The 27985-nt window shown below is 36.7% G+C and overlaps 1 protein-coding gene across 7 annotated transcripts in view; it reads right to left on the bottom strand.

Annotated features, from left to right (window-relative positions):
- USP34 (ubiquitin specific peptidase 34) overlaps positions 1-27985 on the bottom strand; it is a 283157-nt gene that overhangs the window by 143559 nt on the left and 111613 nt on the right. For all 7 annotated transcript variants that reach the window (XR_010149508.1, XR_010149509.1, XM_016948585.4 and 4 more), the window contains 10 exons: positions 19443-19568; positions 19136-19265; positions 18131-18166; positions 17637-17767; positions 16751-17361; positions 12710-12924; positions 8475-8590; positions 8260-8387; positions 2789-2878; positions 184-279 (listed from right to left, as the gene is read on the bottom strand). Coding sequence is in view for 5 of the 7 variants with exons in the window: in XM_016948585.4 (XP_016804074.1) it covers positions 184-279; positions 2789-2878; positions 8260-8387; positions 8475-8590; positions 12710-12924; positions 16751-17361; positions 17637-17767; positions 18131-18166; positions 19136-19265; positions 19443-19568 (1679 nt within the window). In the remaining 2 variants the exon portion in view is untranslated. The remainder of the gene's footprint in view (positions 1-183; positions 280-2788; positions 2879-8259; positions 8388-8474; positions 8591-12709; positions 12925-16750; positions 17362-17636; positions 17768-18130; positions 18167-19135; positions 19266-19442; positions 19569-27985) is intronic.

Here is a 27985-nt window from a genome sequence, read left to right as displayed (position 1 = left end):
AGAGTAACCTCCTAAGAATCTTTCAGCTTAAAAAGTTCTAGCAGCCTTTTCATAATTTTATACAAATGAAGTTTTCTGTTACAATTACTTATTATATGAAAAAAAAGTTAAAACACTGGAAAATCATCTTTCAAAGGAAAGACATCCACACAAATGTATTTAACCCAGTTGAGAGGTACTTACAGTGCATGTTTTTGTCTTCCTTCTCTCACAGTTTGAATGTAGTATACCAAATTATCAAAGAAAAGCTTCATCATGTTCAGTTCTTTTTCTGCCCACCTGGCCCAAATAAAAGAAAAAATAATTTTAAAGTGGGCAGGGTAAGAGAATAAATCTATGCTATGACAGTAAATATGCAAATCTAAAAAAAATCTTCAAATGTAAAATTTTAGTTACGAAAAATATACACGTTTTATTTATATTTGAATGGTGAAAAGATATAAAGCAATGTTCCTTCATTTTTATGAATTTAAAGTACCTTTGTAAGTTTTTAATCTCAAAATGCCTGTGAAAGTACTATTATCAATGACTAATTTGAGTTAATATTAAAAGTAATATGATACCATTTCATATAAGAATATACTATGTGCTTTGCTCATTACTTAGCACAATATCTGGCATACAGAAGGCATACAATAAACTTACTGCATATATCTTTTGTCATTAATTTGCTTATATTTTTGAACAAAATTTTTTTTAAAAAATCAAAGAAATACCCAGCACTGAGTTCCAAAATAATGTAGAAATACTAAAATGAAAACACAAATAGTGGCATATACATTCAGAGATCCCAGGGTCCATAACTTCCATAATTAACATAATGTATTTCATATAACACCTATTAGCAATTTATCTGCTAAAATGTACAGATGTAGACGTATTAAAATTCTCTAAGTTCCATGTAATTTACATCGTGTTTCTGTTATAGCCATATTTTAAATAGAAGTTACTTTCACCTTGCTATTCACTAAATAAAGGTCAAGTGGTAGAAAGAAGACAGACTTTGGGTTTGAAGCCAGCTCCAATACACTTGCTACAACACAGCTTCAGGCAAGTAAGCTGTCTTCTGGAAGTCTGTTTGCTTGAAGGTTTATTAAAAGAATCAAGGGTAAGTTTCCAATTTTAAACTATGGGCCATTAGAACGAGTTTAAGAGATAATATGTACTAAATATTAAGTGCTGCTATACATACTAGACTCACAATAAATGACAGCTTTTGTTGTTACTGATGTCAAATAACCACAGGAGTTCTTTTAAGTGATGTAGTTTATGAGATTTAGGATACCAATCTCTTGTGGTAATGGAAACCCTGTGAATTTTCCTTAATTAAGCTTATTTACATTTAATTTAAGGAACAAGCTAAAAGAGTTTCAACTCAATATATTTAGGTTCGGGTACTTGATTAAGTAACTGAATATTCAGAGACTGCCCCTTCTATACAAGAAAGTTACTCCTTAATATGAACCACCTCCACTGACTATAATGACACCTGCTCGCCCGTGTTAGCACCAAATGACTGCCTTTACTGCATTAGAATTTTGAAATTCAGCCACTTAAAAATTATAGAAAGAGGCAATGAAAAATGGCTCACACTATTCTTGTTCTTCAGTGATGTTAAATGCTTTCCCTTACCCCTCCTTTTGGAAGCTGAAGGACCTTCCTTGCAAAAATAGAACCTTCACTGGATTCTTACTGTAGTATTAACCAAAGAAAGAGACTAAGATACTTCTAAATAATAATAAAGGTCCAGATTAAACATATTCCCTTTAAAAGAACAATAAGAAGCAAGGTATATGACTCAGAAGAATTAACTTCATCTAATCTGGAATTATAGTGCAGACTTCCAAGAACTGTAAAAGTGATACTCCATTGTGAAAGCAAACAAGTGTTCTTACCACCTAAGCTTAGAATTGAGAACTTGATCTCACAAATGAATCCTTCAACAAGTCGAATTTTCCCTAAAATTCAAATGTCTCCGAAATCTCTCCAAAAGCTTATTTAGAATAAAGCATACAACACATCTTCTTAATGTATTGTTTGTGGTAGACAACTTTCTCTAGACTTATTACCAAAACATGGGGTCGATTTCACATAAAAGTTCTACCTTTGGAAGAATTATTGTAACATTCATTAATCATAAGTTCTCCATAAATGGAGTACAAGTTGAATACCCCTTATCCAAAATGCTGGAGACCAGAAGTGTTTCAAATTTTTTCAGATTCCGTAATATTCGCAGAATGCATAGCAGTTGAACATAACTAATCCAAAAATCCAAATTCTAAAATGCTCCGATGAATATCTCCTTTGAGTGTCCTACTGATGCTCCAAAAATGTTGGATTATGGAGCATTTCAGATTTTAGATTTTTCAGATTAGGCATACTCAACCTGTAATAGGGTAGTGTCAAGATTACCCCAAACATGACATTAGGTCTACAGCCAATTCCTAGAAATGGGAAAAATTAAAGGCATGCCAGAGTTTACTTTAGTGTGGCTCTTCTTCAAAAGTACTCTGCTGTAGCTGCATACACTAAAAATCTCCCTAAAATTAGAGTATTAATTGCTAAAGTACTGTTCTCAAACTCCAAAGAAAACAAAACACAGATTTTCCTACTGATCAGGATATAATCTCTACAGGGGTAAGTGGCAGAAAAATCTAAGAAAACAAACCACATGAAACTCAAATTTTCCTGGTACAGAGTAAAAGCTTGTAGGTTAGTCAAAACCTTTAGATAACTATAATTAGAAAAAAATCTTTAAAATAAATACTTTTTTCTTTTATTTACTTACATTGTTATCCAGTGTGTATCGTAACTGCTCCCAAACTGCTGAAAAGTACCAAATAGTTTTGGAAGAAGACGAAGTGAAATTACTACTGATCTGAAACAGCAGAAACATTCACAAAATAATTTTAGTAATTCTTTTTATAGAAATTCAGCCATTTAAAATTTTAAATGCTAAAAGATTTAATGAATCTTGCACAGAGACATATTATTACACAAACATTAAACTTTTTTTCTCAGAAGTATAAATTCATTTTACATATTAGGGCAAGAACTGCAAGTTTAAAAAATTCCAATCCAAGATCTTTAAGGTAAAACACACTATAAATATCTGGGTAAAAAAGCAAGTGAAGAGCATTTAAAGATGTTTCTTAAATGAAACTATTTCTTCGCAAGTCATTACCATTTTCTCCTAAATTCTCAATATGATTTGCATTCAAATTGAGAATCATGACCTTATGAACCACGTCACTAATGGAAGCACACCACATACCTCAAAAGTATAAGGAGCAGAAAGGGGAAAGGAAATTACTTTAAAACTTCAAGTAGATCTGAGTCTGCCTATCCTCTGAAAGGAACAGGTATAGGACAGATACTGACATAGAAATCCTGGAAGTAGGAAAGGAGGTTGGCTGCATGAGCCTTAAAAGAGGCAAAACAAATTCTAATGAAGAACTAAACTTATTTTAATCTTAGAAGCCAATACTGCTTCATGAAAAAATTTTTCACAAATTTAGGAAGTAAATTTTATTCACTTCCTGAATTTTCTTCAATAAACATGTTTTCATTTATAAAATGCAATGTGGAAGCAAGTATATGTTTGACGTTAGAGAAATAAGACGCCAGGCATTAAGTGGTTATTGACTGAGTTCAGTGAATAATGGTGTGGTTCATGAAAGACACAAACCAAAAGTAGGAATGTAGAAATAAGACTCATCTTCCTTCTACTCCTACCCTAAAGGAATGCTTTTCTCCAGAATTTATAAGTGCTGAATTATTGAGGAATAATTACATTATACATGGCTAAAGATTTTTAAGAGTTTTTCCTAAGATTATCTAAAAACTTCCAACTTTTCTCCCATTTAAAAGAATCAAATTCCAAAGAACAAAGACACACATTTTAAGTGCTATAATGACCAAAGACAGAGTCAAAGTCATCCCAAAGCACTAAAACATTTTATTCAAACTGATAAAATTTGTTTTTAAATGACAGAAAGTACTGCTTTTAGACTATAAATTAATAAAACACAGAATGGGAAAGATAATTTTGGCCTGGTGATAATAATTTATATTTCAATGAAAAAGGAAACTTTACAAAATCAAATATACAACTCGTTCCAATAAAGATTAAATTGTAGAATTTCTCCTATAATGACTATGAGATGTTATAATGACTTATCAACTTTTTTGCCCAAGTAGTTCTGACTACTGATATGCTTACAAAACTAACAAAAGCATAAAAGGAAAGTGTTATAGTCAAACTTACATTTCACAAATTCTTTCAAGACTTAAAATTTCAAATACCAAAACACATAATCCTAGGCAACATGTGGTTAAGATAAAAAGATTCAATGGGCAACCACAAAGGCTCAATGGCCAACGCATAATGGTTCATGCCTGTAATCCCAACACTTTGGGAAGTCAAGGTGAGCAGACTGAGCCCAGGAGTTTGAGACCAGCCAGGGAAACAGTGAGACCCGGTCTCCACAAAAAAATACAAAAAATTAGCCACCCATGATGGCACATGCCTGTAGTCCCACCTCCTCAGGAGGCTGAGGTGGGAGACTCGCTTGAGCCTGGGAGGCGGAGGTTACAGCGAGCTGAGATTGCACCACTGCACTTGGCCCTGGGTGACACAGTGAGACTGTCTCAAAGAGAAGATAAAGGTTCAACGATCCAGAGTAATAATACACTAATTTTAGACTCAAGAATAATCCTATTATACTGAATTGCACTAGTTGTTTGATTTATTCCAAGAGTTTGTGTTGTAACCAAAAGCTTATGACTATGCAACAGTGTGGTAGTCCTGTAAGAATTACTAACGCAGCTTTTTGTTATCTTAGAACAGAGACATTCACTGTTGGTCTTCACAGCTGAAGTTACATATGGATAATTTTGTCTAATCTAGGACTCCATATTTTAAAGAAGTATATTCTACAAAATAGTCATTTAAAATTACAGTGTATATCAAAAGTTGACGTGAAATGCCATATATAATATAGTCTCTAGGGAAGCGAAACAAATTGTGTGTGTGTGTGTCCGCACAATTTTTTTTTTTTTTTTGAGACAAAGTCTCACTGTGTTGCTCAAGCTGGAGTGCAGTGGTGCGATCTTGGCTCACTGCAGCCTTGACTTCCCACCTCAGCCTCCCAAGTAGCTGTAACTACAGGTACGGGCCACCATGCCCAGCTAATTTTAAAGTTTTTCTGTAGAGATGGGGTCTTCCTATGTTTCCAAGGCTGGTCTCAAACTACTGGGCTCAATAGATGCCCCATCTCACCCTCTCAAAGTGTTGGAATTACATGCGTGAGACACTGTACCTGGTCCCTTTTGGATCTTTTTAATTTTCCTACCTATAAAAGAAGTATGTACTCATTTTAGGAAAACTGAGTAACAAATAGGCACAAAGAGAAAAAAAAAAAACCTCAAGCTGGGTGCAGTGGCTCACGCCTATAATCCCAGCACTTTGAGAGGTCAGGGCAAGCAGATCACTTGAGGTCGGGAGTTCGAGACCAGCCTGGCCAACGTGGCAAAACCCCATCTCACCTAAAAATACAAAAGTTAGCTGGGCGTGGTGGTGCACACCTACATTCCCAGCTACTTGGGAGGCTGAGGCAGGAGAATCACTTGAGCCCGGGAGGCAGAGGCTGTCGTCAGCCAAGATCATGTCACTGCACTCCAGCCTGAGCAACTGACTGAGACTCCATCTCAAAAAAAAAAAAAAAAAAAAAAAAAAAGCAAAACAAAAAACCTCAATCCTCCCAAAAATAACTGCATTGTAGAGATTACACTCTGACTTATTTCTTACAATCTTTTCTTTTTAACGGTTAGGCCTGTAATTATTTGCCTAAATCATTATATAATCTTTGAAAATAGGACCCTTAATGGCTGCATGATATTTAATCTTTCATACAGTTTTCTCTTTCTATTGAAGTATAATAAACATACATACAAAAGAGGGCACAGATCTAAGCGCACAGCTCAAAATACTGAGGTAAACACATCTATGTAACCAGCAACCAAATCAAGAAATGAATCAGTATCAGCATTCCAGGAGCCTCTACTGTGTCCCATTCCAACCACTAGTCACCTCAGGGTAGCTATCACCCAGTCTACTAAATACAAGAACTCACCTGTTTTTACATGATATAAATAAAATAATAGAGATACATAATGTTTTTGTGTCTGGCTTCTTTCTTGCAACATTGTGTTTGTGAAATTCAACCAAGTTGTTCCATGTAGTTGTTCACTGTTCATTCAATGTTACTGCTATATAGTATTTCAATGAATAGTCCACAATTATCCTTTCTACTTTTTTTTTTTGCATTTGAATAGCTATGCAAAGAATACGTAGTTATGTTATTTATTTATTTATTTAGAGACAAGGTCTCACTCTGTTGCTCAGGGCTGGAGTGCAGTGACGTGATCACGCCTCACTGCAGCCTGAACCTCCCCAGGCACAAGCAATCCTCCTACCTCAGCCTCCCAAGTAGCTGGGACTACAGGCACACACCACCACATCTGGATACTTTTATTTGTATTTTTTGTAGAGGCGAGGTTTTACCACATTGCCCATGCTGGTCTCAGTCCTGGACTCATGCAATCCACCTACCTTGGCCTCCCAAAGTGCTGGGATTACAGCCATTAGCTACTGCGCCTGGCCTAGTTATTTTCAATAGGGCTGCTGTTAGCATTCTTGACTGCCTTTGGGTGATCACCAGGGTATATTTTGTTAGGCATATACTTAGAAGAGGAATTACTGGGTCAGAGGGTATGCAGATGCACATATGGAGAGTACAAATTATTGAACCACTTATTAAAATTTGTGTTTTCACAAAGACTTTTAAAAGAAAATTAACATTTTATAATTAACTGTTATAAAACCTATGTAAATGATGACATATCATCCAGCCATTAAAAGAATTATTTTCAAAGAATATATACCGGCCAGGCACAGTGACTCACGCCTGTAATCTCAGCACTTTGAGAAGCCGAGGCAGGAGGATCACCTGAGGTGAGGAGTTGAAGACCAGCCTGGCCAACATGGTGAAACTCCATCTCTATGAAAGTACAAAAATTAGCCAGCCATGATGGCAGGTGCCTGTAATCCCAGCTACTCAGGAGGCTGAGGTGGGAGAATCGCTTGAATGCGGGAGGCAGAGGTTGCAGTAAGCCAAGATCACATGACTGGACTCCAGCCTGGGCGATGGAGCAAGACTCCATGTCCAAAAAAACAAAGAATGAATACCAAAGGAGGCAACTGATTCATTTACAAAGTTCTACTAGTGGTTTCTTATATGTGCATGAACAATGAATTTTTCTCCTGTAACTGTTCAACGTATTGCCCTTTAAAGAACCAAAAAAAGAAAATAAAATATAGCATGTACTTTTAAAATTCAATAGGGGAAAAAAATATTTTCAAGCACTTATTTGGTAAAATTAGACAATCATAGCAGGCCTACACAGATGTGAGTGGAAAACAATATATTAATAACTGAACTGTCAACATACACACCAGAATCGTGTTTTCACTACATTAGAGAATGGAACACTATCAAAGCAGTATAGGTCAAGGGAAACATGAAACTGTATCCATGGAAGAACACTGAAAACCAAGAAATGTGTAATCAACTGAGTCCCAATGAGAAGTACATAAATATGAGGCAGAATTCAAACAGAGAAAAAAACACTAATCTGTTTAAAAAACAAAAAACAAAAAACAAAAAAAACACTTTTGAGGTATGACAAAGAACTGTACATATCTAATATATACAACTTGATGAGTTACTAACCTAGTCTTTTATGCACTACAAATGCTGAGACATTAAAAGATACATCTAAATGGAAGAACAATACTAATATCAAAGTGTTTATGTTGTAGCTTAAGTAAAATTTCACTTAACTTATTTAGCATCCTTTATGAGACAGTTCAAGAACATTTAACTGCAATTTGAAAACAGAGTAATCACCAAGGTGTTCCCAGAATCAAAAAGATAGTATTGGTTTTTTTTTTGTTTCTGTTAGGTGGATCTAACAAAGAATGGTGAAAGGTGCTGAAAAGAGCAACACTGAGTGCTAAAATATGAACCATGTTAAGAAGAAACCTCTAAATTTCATATGAAAACTATAATTACTAAAAAACAGATTAATACAGGTGTATGAAACAGTATAAAAACATCACACCTAGTCAACAAGAATGTCCCCCCACACCCAAATACTTTTGACTACTGCATTAAAAATTTTTAAATTCCTCTTTACCTGTTGTTTCCCAAGTTTTCAAGGCAACCTTCAATGAATCTCATTCGAATTTGTCTATCTGTAAACCAACATACTAACGAACAAAGAAGTTTCTCTGCTTCATTTATTAATCCTTCAGAAAGATTAACCTATAAAAAATGTATATAAAATTACTATTTATCCTAATTGCATCTTGCTGAAATTTCTTAGTCTTCTGGTTCTATTAAATAACTTACTGCATCTTCATCTTGGACTATATCCCACAACAAAGTATTTCCTTTCTTGCAAACATTATCCAAATTGATGTCTGTAACAGCATTACTGTTGAATTGATGTTTATGAACTACAGGTCCTGAAGAGAAAAAAAAAAAGACACACTATAGAGAAATGCAGCTGACTGATTATAGCATTCATATGGTTAGCAAATCCAAAGAAAAGTACACGATATTTTTCTCAGATCATAAAATAAAAACACATTAGCACAATATTTTGTTTTGTTTTGTTTTTGTTTTTGTTTTAAATAGAGACTGAGTCTCGCTATGTTGGCCAGGCTGGTCTTGAACTTGTGGCCTCCAGTAATCTCCTTCCTCAGCCTCCCTAAGTGTTGGGATTACAAGTGTAAGCCACTGCACCCAGCATGGCACAATACTTATGAGGAGAGAAGAATAGTGCCATTTAGATTTGATAAGGCTAAAGTGAAATCGTTTCCTTTCTACAGTCTCTTTGCTATTTATAGTGATTAATATTTTCACGTCAAGAGAACTGTACATAAATACTTGAAACTAAGTGTGAATAAGACAACATATTTGAAATAATTATTTAACCAGACATACCTCTAAATGACCTATATAATCTTTTATAATCCCTATATTTAAAAAAAAACTTAACACTATTTTTATTGGAGATAATTTACCCGCAACATTCAAATTAAAAGACTCTTTTATAGAAATACTACATTTTGTTTAGACACTCACCAGTTATAGGACATTTGGATAGTTTCTAGTTTTACGCTATTATTAACAAAACTACCATAAACATCTGTGTAACAAGTTTTGCATCATTTCCTTTCCTTTCTCTTGGGTAAATACTGAGGATTGACATCACTGAGTCATAAGGTATTATGTATGTTTAAAAGAAAACTGCTGAAAAGATTTCCAAAGAGGCTGTGCCATTTTACATTCCCATCAGCAGTGTATGACAGCATCAGTCCCTTTATTCCATATTCTCCCTAACACCGTAGTACTGTAACTCTTAATTTCACATACCTATTTTTAATTTCACATACCTATTAAGGTATGTGGTAGAATCTCATTGAGGTTTTTAATTTCCATTTCCCTAATGACTAATGATGAGAATCTTTTCGTATGCTTATTAGCCATGTGTATACCTCTTTGGTGAAATAAGTAATTTGCCACTCTTTTAATTGGGTTGTCTTACTATTGAGTTATGAAATTATTTTATATTCCAAATACAATCCATTTCATAGATATATAATTTTCAAATATTTCTTCTAGTCTGTGGCTTGTCTTTTTTTTTTTTTTTTGGATGGGTGGGGGGACTGTTTTGGTATTTCGCTTTCATAATTTTATCGAAATACATACATAATCAAGATGGAGAACGTTTCTATCACCCTAGGAAGTTCCCTTGTGATCCTTTACAATCAGTCCCTACCCTCAAGCCCTAGGCAATGATTGAGGAGCTTTCTTTCCTTACAAATTACTTTTGACTGTTCTAGAACTGCACGTAAGTAATACACAGTATGTGCTTTCTTCTATTTCTAGCTTCTTTTGCTCAGAATGATGTTTTCAATATTCATCCATGATGTTGGATGTGTCTGTAGTTCTTTCCTTTCTACTGATGAGCAAAATTCCACTATGTGAATATATCAGTTAATTCCAGTTGGAAGGCCTTCTGAATAAAGCAGCACACATGAACAAATCTTTTCGCAGACATGTTTTCACTTCTCTTGAGTAAAAACCTAAGGCAAAAAAACTGCTGGGTCATATGGTAGGTATATATTTAACTTTGTGATAAAGCAGTTTGATACAGTTTGAATGTTTTGTCCCCTCCAAATCTCATGTTGAAATGTGACCTCCAGTGTTGGAGGTGAGTCTAGTAGAAGGCATTTGGGTCAAGAGAGCAGATCCCTCATGAATGTTTTCATGCTGTCCTCACCATAGTGTGAATTCTTACATTGAGTTCAGATGAGATCTGGTTGTTTAGAAGAGAGTGACACCCCTCCAACCCCCCGTTTCCACTTCTGCCATGAGACCCCTGCTCCCCCTTCACATTCTACCATGATTGTAAGCTTCCTGTGGCCCTCACCAGAAGCAGATGCTGGCACTATGCTTCTTGCACAACCTGCACAACTGTGAGCCAAAATAAACCACTTTTGTTTATAAACTACCCAGACTCAGGTCTTTCTTTTTTTTTTTTTTTGAGATGCAGTCTCGCTCTGTTGCCCAGGCTGGAGTGGAGTGGTATGATATTGGCTCACTGCAACCTCCCCGCCTCTCGGGTTCAAGTGATTCTCCTGCCTCAGCGTCCCGAGTAGCTGGGACGACAGGTGCCCGCCATCACACCCAGCTGATTTTTGTATTTTTAGTACCAACGGGGTTTCACCATGTTGGCCAGGCTGGCCTCGAGATGCTGACCTCAGGTGATCCACCTGTCTCGGCCTCCCAAAGTGCTGGGATTACAGATGTGAGCCACCGCACCAGGCGATTTCTTTATAGCAACACAATAATGGACTAACACACAGCTCTCCAAAGTGATTATATTTTATGTTCAACAGCAAGTTATGACAGTTTCAGCTCCACATTCTAATGTCAATCCTTGATAGTATCAGTCCTTAATTTTACTCATTTCAATAGGTATGTAGTAGTACCTCACTGTGGTTTTAACTTATATTTACTAGATGACAAGAGACACTGAGAGTGTACTTACTGGCCGTATCTTTTTTTTTTTTTTTTTTTTTTTAAGACGGAGTCTCACTCTGTCATCCAGGCTGGAGTGCAGCGGCGTGATCTCGGCTCGCTGCAACCTCCACAGCCTGGGTTCAAGCAATTCTCCTGCTTCAGCCTCCCAAGTAGCTGGGACTACAGGTGAGCACCAGCATACGCAGCTAATTTTTTTTTTTTTTTTGTATTTTTAGTAGGGATGGGGTTTCACCACGTTGGCTAGGCTAGTCTCGAACTCCTGACCTCAAGTGATCTGCCCACCTCAGCCTTCCAAAGTGCTGGGATTATAGGTGTGAGCCACCATGCCCAGCCCTTATTGACCATTTCTATATATCATCTTTTATGTAGTATCTGATCAACACTTTTGCCCATTTTTAAACTGACTGTCTTACTCTGTTGGAGGAGGTCTTCTAGTACTAAAAACATTGTAAAACAAGGTAGATTTGGAAAGCATTAACATATACTATCATTTTATTCTGTCTACAATGGGTTGTGAAAAGAAAACCATTTTGTTCAATTTCTAACTCCACGCAGTAAAAAATAGGTAAAATATTGATTAAAGGAAAATTTGAGAAAAGAATGCTAACAATTACAATGTGGCATCACATTCAGTCAGATGACCTCAATCTAACCTATTCCTTTCTCAACAACCACAACAGCACAACAATAAAATAAGTCAAAGTAACTTAACCTAGACAGATCATGTACAAAAAACACATACAAATCAGTAAATTGTTGCCAAGGTCCACAAGTTGTGTTTCTAAGTGTGTTTATGGCCTCTTTGCATAAACGTAATCCATCCAGTTTACTTATAATGTACTGGCATTCCAAAACCCATTTACTAGGCCAGCATATGTTGATGATACCAACCAAACAAGAGGTTTAAGGCCTTTAAACTGCCAATTCTAAAACTGTTTTTCACTTTCTTATTTTTTCTTGCTTTACTCATTAATTCCCTACTACTCTTTACCTTCCTCCATCCTCCATTCTTTCAAGTCTGGTCATGTCCTATTACTTTAAGATTGATTTAGACTTGAACAATCATTTCTCACACTCGCCCCTCCTTATTCCCTCCTACCCTTCCCTAACCCCAAGCAACCACTAACCTTCTGCCTGCAGATTTGCCTATTCTAGACATATCATATAAATGGAATCATATAATTTTATCTTTTGTGATTTCCTATACTTTTAGGTCCTAGGATTTCTGAGTATAAATTCTAATACAACCATATATTTTCTACAATATAGAGCTTTAATTATTACATATTATTGCTATATATTTTCTTTCCCTGCTGAATATCTCGATAGAACTGCAGGACTTATTTATATTCATGATGGACTATTTATAATAATTTAATTCCCCTGGGGGAAAAAAAACTACCATATGTAAGTTATTTTGACAAAAACATTAAAGTACCATAACCTTAACTATTGAGTCCTTTCAACAAAGTTAAGATAAATTATTCCTGTTGTGAAGAAGGTAATATATTTTACTTACTGTAGAGTCTTACCTTGACTAAGATGTTCATGGTAAATGGAAGCTAAATTGGGAAGATGTTGTTGGAGGTGAGATGTCAGTTCCGCATGTGAATTAATCTGAACTAGCTCCTCTTCACATCCAGATTCTTCACCATCAAAATCAGCCATATTTTTTTCTGATTTTGCACTAACCTGGGAGCTACTACAACTGACATCATCTGCACTTAGCATATCGTCAACCATATGCCTACAAAACAGAGAAAAGCACAAAGTTAGTAATTACGAATGTGAATCTAATTTGTGAACCACAAAAAATACCTCTCTTAAACTTACAAATACACTTAGAAACAAACCGACATCTGCTTATTAACAATATGGAATGTTGAGAGCTTTACGAAACTGAAAACTTCACACTGTCAGAATTATTAAATAATTTTACAATATACAGTCATACTACCAGGCCTATTAAGACACCTCATTAAAACAAATTCAAAGAACAATTTTAGGCAAGATCACTAATACTCACTATTTACATATTATTTTATACTCAAAGTCTATAAAATGTGAAACCATAAAAAGTGTGGTTTTTTACAACTGTAGAATCAAACCAAAAAAACATTTCAATTTCAGGCTGCAGTCTTGATGGACTTAATATTAACTGGGGAACTTCTAACCAAACAAACCCAAATTAAGTATTCATTTCTAAAACACACTGTTACCGGACATAAAGACAAAATGATTTAAAAAATCGAAAAATAACATGAAGTTCAGGGTTGATTTAGAGACTCACAAGTAGTACCATTAATACACAGAATATGAAAAGAGCTAAAATGAAAAATTAAATCATTAGGTCTTGTGAGGTATGGAATGGGTATAGGTGTCAAAACTAAGATTTGCAGTGTACCAAACTGAATATATTGCACCTCAGTTTTTTAACTGCTTTGTCTTCATCATGAGCTGTGCTGGGGACAACTGTGAATGTTTGTATCTATAATGCAAGATAGTGAGCCAGTGGTTCCCAATCAGGGGTGAATTTAGGCCCCTGGGGGAAATCTGGAAATATCTAGAGATATTTTTGGTTGTCAAAACTGAGGAGATGCTAGTGGAATCTAGAGATAAGGCTCAGTATAGTGGCAAACATTCTGCAATGCACAGGGCAACATTAGCATTGCTATACATTCAAATAAAAAAAAAATGTTCTGGCCCAAGGCTGGGCATGGTGGCTCACACCTGTAATCCCAGCACTTTGGGAGGCCGAGGCAGGCGGATCATTTGAGGTCAGCAGCTCAAGACCAGCCTGGCCAACATGGTGAAACCCCGTCTCTACTAAAAATACAAAAATTAGCTGGGGCATGGTGGTGCATACCCGTAATCACAGCTACTCGGGAGGCTGAGGCAGGAGAATCACTTGAACCCAAAAGGTGGAGGCTGCAGTGAGCCAGGATCGTGCCACTGCACTCCAGCCTGAACAACAGAGTGTGACTGTGTTTAAAAAAAAAAAAAAAAAAAGTAATTATCTGGCCCAAAATGCCAATCTTGAAAAACACTTCCTTAATCTCAGATGCATCAGTGGTAAGAATTAAAAAGCAAAGGAAATAAAGAAGTAATATGTATAGATATGTAGTTCACCCTAACAACTTAATTGCATTCTGGAAGATCTGGCAAATTGTCGAGTATAGCAAAACTCAATCTGATAAAGGGCATACCCATGATTCACCATAAACTCACATACTATCACTCGTAACGACAATGATAAATATACAGCTAACACTTATCGAGCACTTATTGTGCACCAATCACATTAGTTAGCCCAGGAAATCCTCACAATAAAACCATGAGATAGATACTATTGTGCCCATTTTATTTTTAGAGACAGAGTCTCATTCTATTGCCCAGGCTGAAGTGTAGTGGTGCAATCACAGCTCACTGCAGTCTTGATCTCCTGGACTCAAGCGATCCTTCCACCTCAGCCTCCCAATTATCTAGAACTACAGGTGTGTGATACCATGCCTGGCTAGTGTTTTTAATGTTTTTGTAGAGACGGGGCCCCACTAACTTGCTCAGGCTGATCTCAAACTCCTGGCCTCAAACGATCCTCCTGCCTTAGCCTCCAAAGCACTAGGATTATTGTTCCCATTTTATAGATTGAAAAAAATGAAGAAAAATTAATTATTTTGCCCATCATAATACCACCACTAAGTGACAGAATCACATATTTGGTATATTTCACAGATAACCAAAAAGTTTTATGCTGGAGCTTACCCTTTTAAATACCCTAAAATTAGGAGACGTGTAAAATTTCCCTTTCTTAATCACAATTTAGGAAAGTTTCCATAAGCACTCATATCTTTTTTAGGCATTTATTACAAGAAGTTGAAAATCTAATCCTGTGTTATCCAATATAATACCAACTAGCCATATGTGATCATTACACACATAAAACATGGTAGGTCTAGGCTGGGTATAAGTAGCTTACACCTGTAATCCCAGAGCTTTGGGAGGCTGCGGCAAAAGCACTGAGGTCTGGGGTTCAAGACCAGCCTGGGCAACATAGCAATACTCTGTCTCTATAAAAAAAAAAAAAAAAAAAAAAAGTAAGAATTAGCTAGGAGTGACAACACACACCTTAAGTCTCAAGTGCTCAGAAAGCTGAGGCAGGAGGATTGCTTGAGCCCAAGAGTTTGAGACTATGGTGAGCTATGATCACATCACTGCACTACAGCCTAGGTGACAAAGTGAGACCCTATCTCTTAAAAAAAAAAAAAAAAAGGCCAGGTGCAGTGGCTCACGCCTGCAATCCTAGCACTTTGGCAGGCTGAATCATAAGGTCAGGAGTTCAAGACCAGCCTGGCCAATATGGTGAAACCCCATCCTACTAAAAATACAAAAATTAGCCAGGCATGGGTGGGGGGTGGGGGGCACCTGTAGTCCCAGCTGCTCCGTAGGCTGAAGCACAAGAATCACTTGAACCTGGGAGACGGAGGTTGCAGTGAGCCAAGACTGTGCCACTGCACTCCAGCCTGGGCGACAGAGTGAGATTCCAACTCAAAAAAAAAAAAGGCCAGGCCTGGTGGCTCACACCTGTGATCCCAGCACTTTGGGAGGCCGAGGCGGGCAGATCATCTGAGGTCAGGAGTTCAAGATCAGCTTGGTCAACATGGTGAAACTCCATCTCTACTAAAAATACTAAAAAAGTAGCCAGGCATGGTGGTGGGTGCTTGTAATTCCAGCTACTCAGGAGGCTGAGGCACAAGAATTGTTTGAGCCTGGGAAGTGGAGGTTGCAGTGAGCCTAGATCGTGCCACTGCACTCCGGCCTGGGCAACAGAGCGAGACCCTGTCTCAAAGAAAAAAAGAAGAAGAAAACAAATGAATGAATAAATATTTTAAAGAATTAAAGGGTGGCTGGTCTAAATTGAAAAGTGCTATAAGTATAAAATATGCACTAAATATTGAAGACTTGGTAAGAAAAAAAGGAAGGAAATACCTTACTAATTTTTATACTTACTACATGTGGAAATGGCATTGTGGATATTATTGGTTTAACATGATTAAAATTAACAACCTGGTTTTTTATTGTTGTTGTTCAACGTTTTGCTTTTGAGTCTCACTCTGTTGCCCAGGATGGAGTGCAGTGGTGTGATCTCAGCTCACTGCAACCTCCACCTCCCAGGTTCAAGTGATTCTCCTGCCTCAGCCTCCCAAGTAGCTGGGATTACAGGCGTGCACCACCATGCCCGGCTAATTTTTCTATTTTTAGTAGAGATGGGGTTTCACCATGTTGTTCAGGCTGGTCTCAAACTCCTGACCTCAAGTGATCCACCTGCCTCAGCCTCCCAAAGTGCTGGGATTATAGGTGTGAGCCACTGCGCATGGCCAACAACCTGCTTCATTTTGTGTTTTTAAATGTGCCCAATAGAAAACTTCAAATTATCTATTTGTAGCTTACATTTATAGTTTGCACTATACTACTAATGAATAGCACTAATACAGAATAAATTGCAAATTGAATATAGGATATAATACTTCCCTAAAGGAAATATGAACTGAATATTTATTTTGAAGTAGGCTTACCCATCGTGGTGGTGGTGATGGTGGTGGTGGTGGTGGTGATGCTGTGGACCAATAAATTGTCGACAATTAAATAATTCATTCCCAATAGTCTCCCCAAGGAAGTCCCCAGTTCGTGTGATACAAGACTCCTGAGACCCTTGTGCTATATGAGTAGCATTCATTTCCCCTGAAATATCATGTTCTGGGTCTTCAGAGTGTGAACAAGCATCCAGCATTCGCATTCGATTATCTACTGATGGCAATGATTCAGTGTTAAAAACCAGGTCCTTTCCTGTTCCGCTGCTTGTCCCATTTCTTTCTGACGTGCCTTGGGAGTCCCCCAGGCAAATGCCTGCTTGACTCTCTAACTTTCTATTCCGAAGATCTGTACCACAACTGCTTTTGGGAGGATTATGACCATGATCATCGTCTTCATCTTCCTCTTTGAGGGCTTCAATATCTGCAATGTCTTCTGACTGTACCTCACTGCCAGGGCTCCCAGCTGACTGGCTTGCATGGCTAGAATTAACCTCATTGCTAGATCCATCACTATGCCCACTACTGCTACCAGGACCACTGCTTCCATCTTCACCACTGTTGGCAGTTTCGTCAGAACTTCCCTGCATGGATTCCTGTATTTTGAAACAAATAGATTTAAATAAATATTTAAACCAATAAGAAAAAAGGTAACCAACATTAATAAACTGTACTTTTTAAAAAGGCTGCCAGTCTTGTTATACTCCTTTGAACAATACAAAATGGAATTAAAAACTCAAAGGATGTCAAAAATATTACGTAAAGGAGAGGACAAGCCCAAACATGAATTATGTATATATACCCAATTCAAATGATAAACACGCCAGAAAGCCAAAAATGCCTATAAAAGAAGAAAAACCTATTTTCATACCTCTGTGTCTGAAAGTCGTTGTTGCACATGTTTGGTTCTATTAATAAGTTGCTCATCCATTTCAATGTCACTACCTCCACTTTGATGTGTATCGCTATTATCACTGCTTTGAGGACTAGCTGCAGGTGACCCTATATAAAATACATTTTTTGTTTTTACTTCTAATTTATATTAACATTGACTTAACAGAATGACATTATCATTTGATTCCTTGACCTAGTTACCAAAGCTTTATGCTAAGTAGCCAAAAATAAAATCTCTAAATATGTTAACATTTGCTCATGATTTCTAAAGAAGATGTAAGATTCAATTAAAAGTCAAGATGTTTATGATTTTAAGAAAAATGGGTAACACGAATATGTTAAATGTTTACATCTCCTCAAAATGAACTTTATGACTGATACAAATATATTATTATGTAAAATCAATGAACTCTAGAAAATCACTATAAAAAACTAAGTCATGTTGCCATGAATTTCTAAGACTCAACTTACAAGGTGATGGAGCTGTTCTTCTAAGCTCTTCTTCCTCTGAAGGAAAAGGAAAAAACAGGAGAAAAACATTCTAAGTGACTCAGCTTCTTTGAGACAGCGTATCAGTTGTTCATATTACATAATCAACAAGATATAAGTGGAGAAATCTGCAATAAGGGTAAGTCCCCACCACCTACAGTAGTTGTTGGGGGTGCCTGCACAGAAAAGCCTAAGAGAGGGGTAGTATATGTTGTCAGGAGACAAAAACTGAGTTCAACTAATGTTTCAGAAAGCCCTTGAAAGCTATATATGTTAAAAAAAATACCCACTGGCCAGACGCAGTGGGTCACGCCTGTAACCCCAGCACTTTAGGAGGCCAAGGCGGATGGATGACAAGGTCAGGAGATCGAGACCATCCTGGCTAACACGGTGAAACCCCGTCTCTACTAAAAATACAAAAAAATTAGCTGGGCGTGGTGGCGGGCACCTGTAGTCCCAGCTACTCGGGAGGCTGAGGCAGGAGAATGACGTGAACCTGGGAGACGCAGCTTGCATTGAGCCAAGATTGCACCACTGCATTCCAGCTTGGGTGACAGACCGAGGCTCCGTCTCAAAAAACAACAACAACAACAACAACAAAAAACCCCACAAAGCACCTGACATGGCAGAAAACTTTGAAGCAGAAAACACAACAAGATAACTGAATCATTATGTTCTACTCTTAAAATTATTTCTGAAACAAAACTTGTTTGTTTACAAAATGAAATCTCCAAAGCTTTTGTTTAAAAAAAAAGATAACCAAAGCTGAGAAAATCCAGTAACTACAAAGACTTCATCACTATCCTTCACTTAAAAGGTAAACCAAAACACGAACTAATCACAGTATTAATCCTTTTATATGCACTCTTCTACCCATCCCACACTTATTTTAAAATAAAGATTGAACTGAATGTATTAGCAGAAAATATTTCAAATCTGAGTGAGAAGCTCTCAACAATTTACTTCAAAATACATGACACTACTAACCTTTCTTATTTCCAATGGGAATATTAGTATTTAATAAAGATGCAAAAGAACTCTGTTTAGATAACTGAGCCTTAGCTGCTAGTGCGTTATTCCACAGTGCTTTAATTAACATGGATGCCAAGTACAGTGTCTAAAAAAAAAGAGGGAGAGATTTCAGTTCGAGAATTCCAGGCAACACTAACAAATTTAATATCCTTTTTGTCAAACTGAAATGCCAAGACAATAAAATGAAAGTTAAATTATCTGAATCACAAGGAAATTTTCACTTCACGGGAAAAAAAAAACTATCATGTTTTGAATGTATTACCTGTTCAGTATGAACACTTGGCTCAAGAGCTGAGACCAGATTAAGTAGATGTCTAAGTGGTACAGGATCCAAATTCTTGATGAGTGAAGGAAATAAGTCATGTATATACCGACTACAATGTTTCAACTAGAAAATCAAGTTAGAGAGAATGGTCAAAAATAATTGCCCAACACATGTAGATTACCTGATATAAAAACAGTCTGAAAGTCAAAAAGTTGGCCAGTACACTAATATTTTTTAATATGATGGTAAAATGCTAATTATCTAAGATGATGAATGGCAGTGCATAAAACAGTAAAAACAAATTCACCTAAACAGAAATGAAACTTAACCAAACAAATGACAAGCTGAATTTCCTAATTATAAGAGGGAAGGCTGGGCGTGGTGGCTGATGCCTGTAATTCCAATACTTTGGGAGGCTGAGTTGGCAGGACAGCTTGAGCCCAGGAGTTTCAGATCGGTATGGGCAACATAGTGAGACCTCATCTCTGTAAAAAATACATTTTAAAAGTAGGTGGGTGCTGAGGTGCACACCTGTGGTCCCAGCTACACAGGCGGCTATGGTGGGAAGATCTCTTCATTCCAATGGAATTAATTTACATGCCATAATACAAAAATAAGTTAAATAGTAAATTAAAATACAAATAAGACAATAATTACACTTAGGAGAAAAAAGTAAATTATCACAGGTGTGCCAGATTTGTTACTAAATCTTTATAAAGTATTTATATAATGCTTTTATTTTACTAGAGTACACAACAGAAACCCTTATAAAGATCTGTAAAATAATAAACCATGAGATACAAAGACTTCTTTGTTATAATAAACACAAACATGTAAATTCATGAGGGACAATATTTATGAAGATATAAACACTAAATATTATGTCATGTAAAATAAAAGTATTTTACAGCCATGAAGCTGCTAACTACTAAATCAAGATAAGGTAATAAACAGAAGATGAGACAAGTAATTCCCAATTTGAGGGCTGTCAAATGTAAAGTTTCCTACTTTTAATACATAAAAAATCTATTAAAATATAGATTTTACTCAAAAACACTGATTTTTATATTTTGCAGGCATACACATATGAATTCTCTTCTGCTGCTTCTCTTTCAGGGTAAATATGCACAACCTAATACTGAAATATAAGGTGAAATACATGTAAGAAAACATAATACTGCAGGAATTCTTCTATCTTGGTGAGGCTTCTTATAAATTACACTATCTGCTTCTACTGCTATTTACTTTAACACCACTAAGTATCCATTTAAAAAACAATGGCAGTACTTCAATACTACAAACAGTATTTGATTTTAAGGACAAGTGAATACTCAGTAAGTTTACCACTTTTATAGGTCTTGACTAAGAATGTTAATTTAAATATAGTATTAAATAACATTACAGATTAAAATATACAGGTTAAGTATCCCCTATCTGAAATGCTTGGAAGCAGAAGTGTTTCAGATTTTGGATTTTTCCACACTTTGGAGTATCTGCATTATATACTTACCAGTTGAAGATCTCTAATTCAATAATCCAAAATCTTAAATGTTCCAATGAGTACTTCTTTGAGCACCATGATGGCACTCAGATCTCAAACTTTGTAGCAGTTCAAATTTTAGAGTTTTGGATTAGGAATTCTCAATTTGTACTAACAGTTTTCTCTACTTTTTGCCAACAAGTAACTCTTACATGGTTTTTCTACTTAAAATATGATAAAAACACATATATACATGTTTATATATATATGTATATAATAAACTATACACTATATGTAATACATAATAAACTTCCGATTTTCTGCCAATTTAACCATTAATATAATGAAATTTCCATAATATACTTAATTTTGATAATTAAGTATATTATTGAAACCTTGTTGGGGTTTCTAGGGTATTAATCTGCCACTTGGTTATTTTTGTTTTGTTTTATACAGATGAAGTCTCACGATATTGCCCAGTCTAATTTTAAAACGCCTAAGCTCAAGTGATCCTCTTGCCTCAGCCTCGCAAAGTGCTGAAATTACAGGAATGAGCCACTGAGCTTATTTTTAAGTAACAAGACCCTTTAGGAAAAAAATCATAAAATCCTGTAACTGAGATTAAAAAAAAAAAAACCCACTCTTTCAAATGTGTACATTATTTAATTCCACAGTACACAAAAAATATTATTAAGAATGTGTGGTGGTGGCAGCAGCAGAGGAGGAGGAAGAGGACAAAGAGGAGGAGGACAAGGAGGATGAAGAAACAAAGATGACGAAGAGGACAAAGACGATGAAAACAAAGACGATGAAGACGAAAAAGAAAAGGATATCAGGGAAGATGGGAGAACAGAAAACGCCAGGAATCCATTACTATACCAAGACAAAAAATGTACTAGCCGAATCAGATGTAAGTATCCTGCAACTCTAGAGTCAATCTGAACTTCTACACTTAACAATTTCAGCCTCCAATGCCATAGCTGCTACTGCTACCCATTTCTGGCACGCACACTCCCAACCTGCCCATGCAATGACAGGCAGCTACAGAGACAACAATACAGGTTTCTGGTACAGCTTCTGGAGACAGGTGGGCAGTAAGGACCACATCCCCGAACATCAAGATTCTCTGTTCCGACAGCTAGCTGATTGCTAATTCTGACTGGTGAGGTACAGGCACAGAGGCTGGCTGCCATCGTTTCAACACAAACCATCTGAAATGATTACTAGAGGTCTTAGAGTTGTACTTGTTTTTTGGGGAACAAAACAAAAAAGGAAAGAACAAAAAGTCCACAGAAAACATACCTGAAGTCCACCTGTTGCACTTCCTAGACGAATTTTTTTTTTTTTTTTTTTTTGAGACAGTCTTGCTCTGTCATCCAGGCTGGAGTGCAGTGGTGCGATCTCAGCTCACTGCCACATGTGCCTCCCAGGTTCAAGTGATTCTCATGCCTCAGCCTCCCAAGTAGCTGTGACCACAGGTGTGTGCCACCACACCCAGCTAGTTTTGTTTTTTTTGTTTGTTTGGTTGGGTTTTTTTTTGTATTTTTAGTGAAGACAGGGTTTCGCCATGTTGGCCAGGCTGGCCTTAAACTTCTGACCTCAAGTGATCCACCTGCCTCAGCCTCCCAAAGTGCTAGGATTACAGGTGTGACTCACCACTCAGCCACTAGACAAAGATTTTAAAAAACTTTATCTCAAAGATAGTAAGAGTAAAGACAGGAAAACAATGCATGAACAAAATGAGAATATCAGCAAAGGGACAGAAATTATAAAAAGGAACCAAAAAGAAATTATGGAAATGAAAGGTACAACAACTGAAATGAACAATACACTACACAAGGATTCAAAGGCAGCTCTGAGCAAGCGGAAAAAAGAATCAGCATACCCGAAAGTAGGACAACTGAAATTATCAAGTCTGCGGAAAAGAAGAAAAATGAATAGCCTAAGGGACCTGTGGGATACCATGAAGCAGAGCAACACATTCATTTTGGAAATCCCAGAATGCAAAGAAAAATGGAAAGACAGAATACTTAAATAACTAACTAACTAACTAAATAACCAATTTCATGAAAGACATGAATCTACAAATCCAAGATGTTCAACAAACTCCAAGAAAGATACACTCAAAAAGACCCCTATCGATACACAATGCAATCAGAATGTAGGAACCCAAAGACGAAAATCTCAAAAACCACAAGTAACTTGTCACATATAAGAGATCCTCGATAAGATTATCAGCGAATTTCTCATCCAAAACGTTAGAGGCCAGAAGGCAATGAGCTGATATATTCAAGGGGCTAAAAGAAAAATCTTGCAATAAGAATTCTAAATTCAGCAAAACTGTCCTTCAAAAATTAGGGTTGAAATTAAGACATTCGCAGAAAAAAGCTGAAGGAGTTTGTGACACTTATACCTGCCCCATAAAAATTGCTAAAAGACAGTTTCCCAGTGTGCTTCTAGCCACTAAATGGGAGAAGGGGACACAAGATGGTAGCAACCACAAACTCTAGTTCCAGCCTCCCACTGCTCAATGACCTGGTTAGCACTGGGGCAGCCAGGGCTGAAATGACCTGGCCTGAGCTAGCCTGAGCCGAAAAGAGTAGCTCTTTTTTCACAGTCAGCCAAATGACTCAGAAAACCTAGAATGTTTGAGGAAAAAGTGTTCACTATGTTGGGTTGGGCAACATGTGGAGGAACTGAAAGCCTGGAGCCTGGGCCCAGGAATTGAGGAAATGTGAGGCTGGGGCTCAGAGGTGCTCACACTGAGGTAGACCCTTGGGTGATCAGGTAGTTGCCAGAATGCTTCAATGCTCACCTCCAACTCCTGATTGAGTACTTGGTGCTCTTGTGGTGCACTGTACCAGACCCCATGCTATACAAGCTTGCTGGGACCAGCCCAATCTCAGAGCCCCACATCCCTCTGTTGTTGCTGTATTCCCCCATGAGGCACTTGTCTCTATCCTGCAAGACAGGCACTCCCCGAGGAAAGGGACAGCAGCAATGAATTATCCCTGTGTTCTCAGTGACCAGCATGAAACCCAGCACGAATATGCATTAGTAATTGTTGGAATGAACCCTTTTCATGTCTTCAAAAGTTCTGGGGAATAATGGAATGATTTAATTTGGTCTTTGAGTAGGGTACAAGATGAATAAATATGAATTGTCTTGCAAAGAGAAAAAAAATGAGACAAATGCTAAAGAGTCCTTCCAGTTGAAATGAAATAAGAAAGATCTCTGATAAATACATAGTCAATTATTACAGATAATACTGAAATTTTAGTTTGTAACTCCACTTTTTATTTTCCACATGATTTAAAAAACAAAGAATAATTATTAACCTGCCTTACTAGGCACACAACATACCAAGTTGCAATTTGTGACAGTAGTAATAAAAATGGAGAGATGGAGTCATTAGCAGCAGAGTTTTTACATGGCATTGAAGTTAAGCTGGTATAAATTGAAATTAGATTGTTATACCTTTAGGAAGTTAAATGTAATCTCCATATTAAATACAGAAAAAATTAAAAGGAAATCGAACTGTTTCACTACAAAAACAACAACAACAACAAACAAACACACACCACCAAAACAACTAAACATACAAAAAAGGCAGTAATGGAAGAAATGAGGCAGAAAAACACTATAAGACATAGAGAAAAGAAAAGGCAAAATAACACAAGTTTGTCCCTCTTTATGAGTAATTATTTTAAATGTAAATGGTTTAACTCTCCAATCAAAAGAAAAAGACAGAATTGGTATTTTTTAAAAACTTGATCCAATTGTCTATAAGAGGTTTGCTTTATATCCAAAGACACAAAAAGGTTTAATGTGAAAGGACAGAAAAAGATATTCCACGCAAATAGCAAGCAAAAGCTAGCTGGGTTGGCTATACTAACATCAAATAAGATACAATTTAAATTTTAAAAAGGTTACCAGAAAAAAACAAATGGAATTACCATTTAATCCAGCAATCTGACTCCTAGGTATATGTCTAAAAGAATTCAAAGCAAGATCTCAGAGAGGTATCTGTACTCCCATGATCACTACAGCGTTATTCCTAACAGCCAGGATGTAAAAGCAGCCCAAATGTCCATCAACAGATGAATGAATTAAAAAAAAAAAAAAAAAAAAAGTGCTACAGGCCAGGCACAGTGGCTCATGCCTGTAATCCCAGCACTTTGGGAGGCCAAGGCGGGTGGATCACTTGACCCCAGGAAATCAAGACTAGCCAGGTCAACATGGCAAAACCCTGTCTCTACTAAAAAATACAAAACTTAGGCATGGTGGGCATGTGCCCATAGTCCCAGCTACTTCAGAGGCTAAAGTGTGAGGATGGCTTAATCCTGGAAGGTCAAGGTTGCAGTGAGCCATAATTGTGCCACAGCACTCCAGCCTGGGTGAAAGCACTCGCGCGCGCGCACACACGCACACACACACACACACACACACACACACACTGCAATACTATTCATCCGTAAAAACGAAGAAAATGCTGACACATGCCACAACACAGATGAATGTTGAAGAGATTAGGCTAAGCGAAATAAGCCAGTCACAAAAGGACAAATATTTAATGATTCCACTTATATCAGAAACCAAGACTACTCAAAATCATGGAAACAGAAAGTAGAATAGAGGTTACAACCCAAAGTTGATGAGGGGAAAATGAGGAGAGTTGTTGTTCAATGGGTACAGAGTTTCAGTTTTGCAATATAAATAAGTTCTAGAGATCTATTACACAACGCAAATAGACTTAACACTAGTGAACTACACACTTAAAAATGATTAAAGGGGATCAACTGCATTTTTTCAAACCACAATTTAAAGTGTTTTCTTAAGTTTACTAAAGATAAACTTTAGTAATAAAAGATTCAAAATACCAAGAAGATATGACCATAAACATTATGAAAGACTGGAAGAAATAGAGAAATAAAAAGTTCCACAATAATAGCTGGAGACTTCAATATCCAATTTTCAATAAAGAGAATAATCATAAACAAGGAAATAGAGAATCTGAACAACACAATAAGCCAAATAGACCTAGCAGGCATACACAGAACACTCCAACGGCAGCAGAAAACACATTTTTCTCAAGTACATGTGGGACATGTTCCAAGATAGACTGGATGCTAGACCACAAGTCTCAACAGATATTAAAATACAGATAATCATACTAAAATGCTTCTCTACCCACAGCAGGAAGAAGCTGAAAATCAGTACCAGAAGGAAAACTGGACAACACACAAACATGTAGAAATTAACACATTCAAACAGCCAAAGGATCAAAAATGAAATCACAAGGGAAATTAGAAAATATTTACAGATAAAATACAACAAAAAATAGAATGCAGAAAGAACAATGTTCAGAGGAAAATTTTATTTATGCATGAAAACTTATGTTTACAAATGTAAATGTGAATTTAAAAAAAAAATCTCAATTCAACAACCAAACTTTACAACTTAGGGAAGGAACTACAAGAGAAACAAACCTAAAGCTAGTAGAAGGAAGAAAATGATTAGAGATAAATAAAATAAAGAATATGAAAATAGTACAGAAAGCTGGTCAGATGCAGTTCATGCCTGTTGTAATACTCTCACTTTGAGAGGCCAAGGGGGAAAGACTGCTTTACATCAGAAGTTCAATACCAACCTGAGCAACACGGTGAAATCCTCTCTCTACAAAAAATATTTAAAAATTAGCCAGGAGTGGTGGCACAAGCCTGTAGTCCTAGCTACTTGAGAGGCTAAGGCAGAAGGACTGCCTGAGCCCAGAAGGTTAAGATTACAGCACTGCACTCCAGCTTGGGCAACAGAGCAAGAAATTCTCTCTTTACAAAACAGTAAGAATGGGCCAGGCGTGGTGGCTCACGTCTGTAATCCCAGCACTTTGGGAGGCCAAGGCAGGTGGATCACATGAGGTCATAAGTTTGAGATCAGCCTGGCCGACATGGCGAAATCCCGTCTCTACTAAAAATACAAAAAATTTGCTGGGTGTGGTGGCACATGCCTGTAGTCCCAGCTACTCAGGAGGCTGAGACAGGAGAATCACTTGAACCTGGGAGGCAGAGGCTGCAGTGAACCAAGATTGCACCACGGCACTCCAGCCTGGGCAAGACAGAGCGAGATTCCATCTAAAATAAATAAATAAATAAATAAATAAATAAGAACGTTAATAGAGAAAACTAACAAAACCAAAGGACGGTTTGTTAAAGGATTTTATAAATGACAACCCTTTAGCTAGACTATGGGGAAAAAAAAGACAAAGAACTAAAAGCTGCAATGAAAATGAGGGCATTCATACTAAACTTATAGTTCTAAAAAAATTATGAGATATTATAATTGTACATGAGAAAATTTGACAACCTGGAAGATTCCTTTCATGATAAAAATTCTCAGAAAACTAAAAGAGAAAAAAAATCAACATGATAAAGGGTACTTATCAAAAACCCACAAGCAATATCATACTCAATGATGAATAACATATTTCCCCCTAAGATCAGAACAAGACAAGGATGCCCATATTTACCACTGCTACTCAACACTGTAATGAACTACTAGCCAGAGCTACTAGACAAAAATATGAAAGGCATCCAAATGAGAAAGGAAGATGTAAAACTATCTCTAATTGCAAATGACATAATAATATACATATAGAAAATCCTAAAGAATCCACAGGAGAACTACTAAGCTGAGAAGCAAATTCACCAAGTTGCAAGGAACAAGATCAAAATGCAAAAATCAGCTATATTTCTATACACTAGAAATGAACAATCCGAAAAGAAAATTAAGAAAGTAACACAATTTTCAAAAGCATGTAAAAGAATACTCAGGAACAAATCTAACCAAAGAGGGTAAAGTTTTGTATTCTGAAAACTACAAAACATTGCTAAAATAAATTAAAAACCTAAATAAAGAAAAAGACATTCATGTTAACGGATAGGAAGACTTATATTGTTAAGATATTAATACTGCCTCCAAAGTGATCCACAGAGTCAATGCAATATCTATCCTTTTTTACAAAACTGGAAAAGCTGATCTTCAAATTCATACAGAATTGCAA

Source organism: Pan troglodytes, chromosome 12 (assembly GCF_028858775.2).
Source record: "Pan troglodytes isolate AG18354 chromosome 12, NHGRI_mPanTro3-v2.0_pri, whole genome shotgun sequence".
NCBI lineage: Eukaryota > Metazoa > Chordata > Mammalia > Primates > Hominidae > Pan > Pan troglodytes.
Note: the sequence above shows the minus strand (reverse complement) of the source record. Positions and strands in the feature narration are given on the sequence as shown.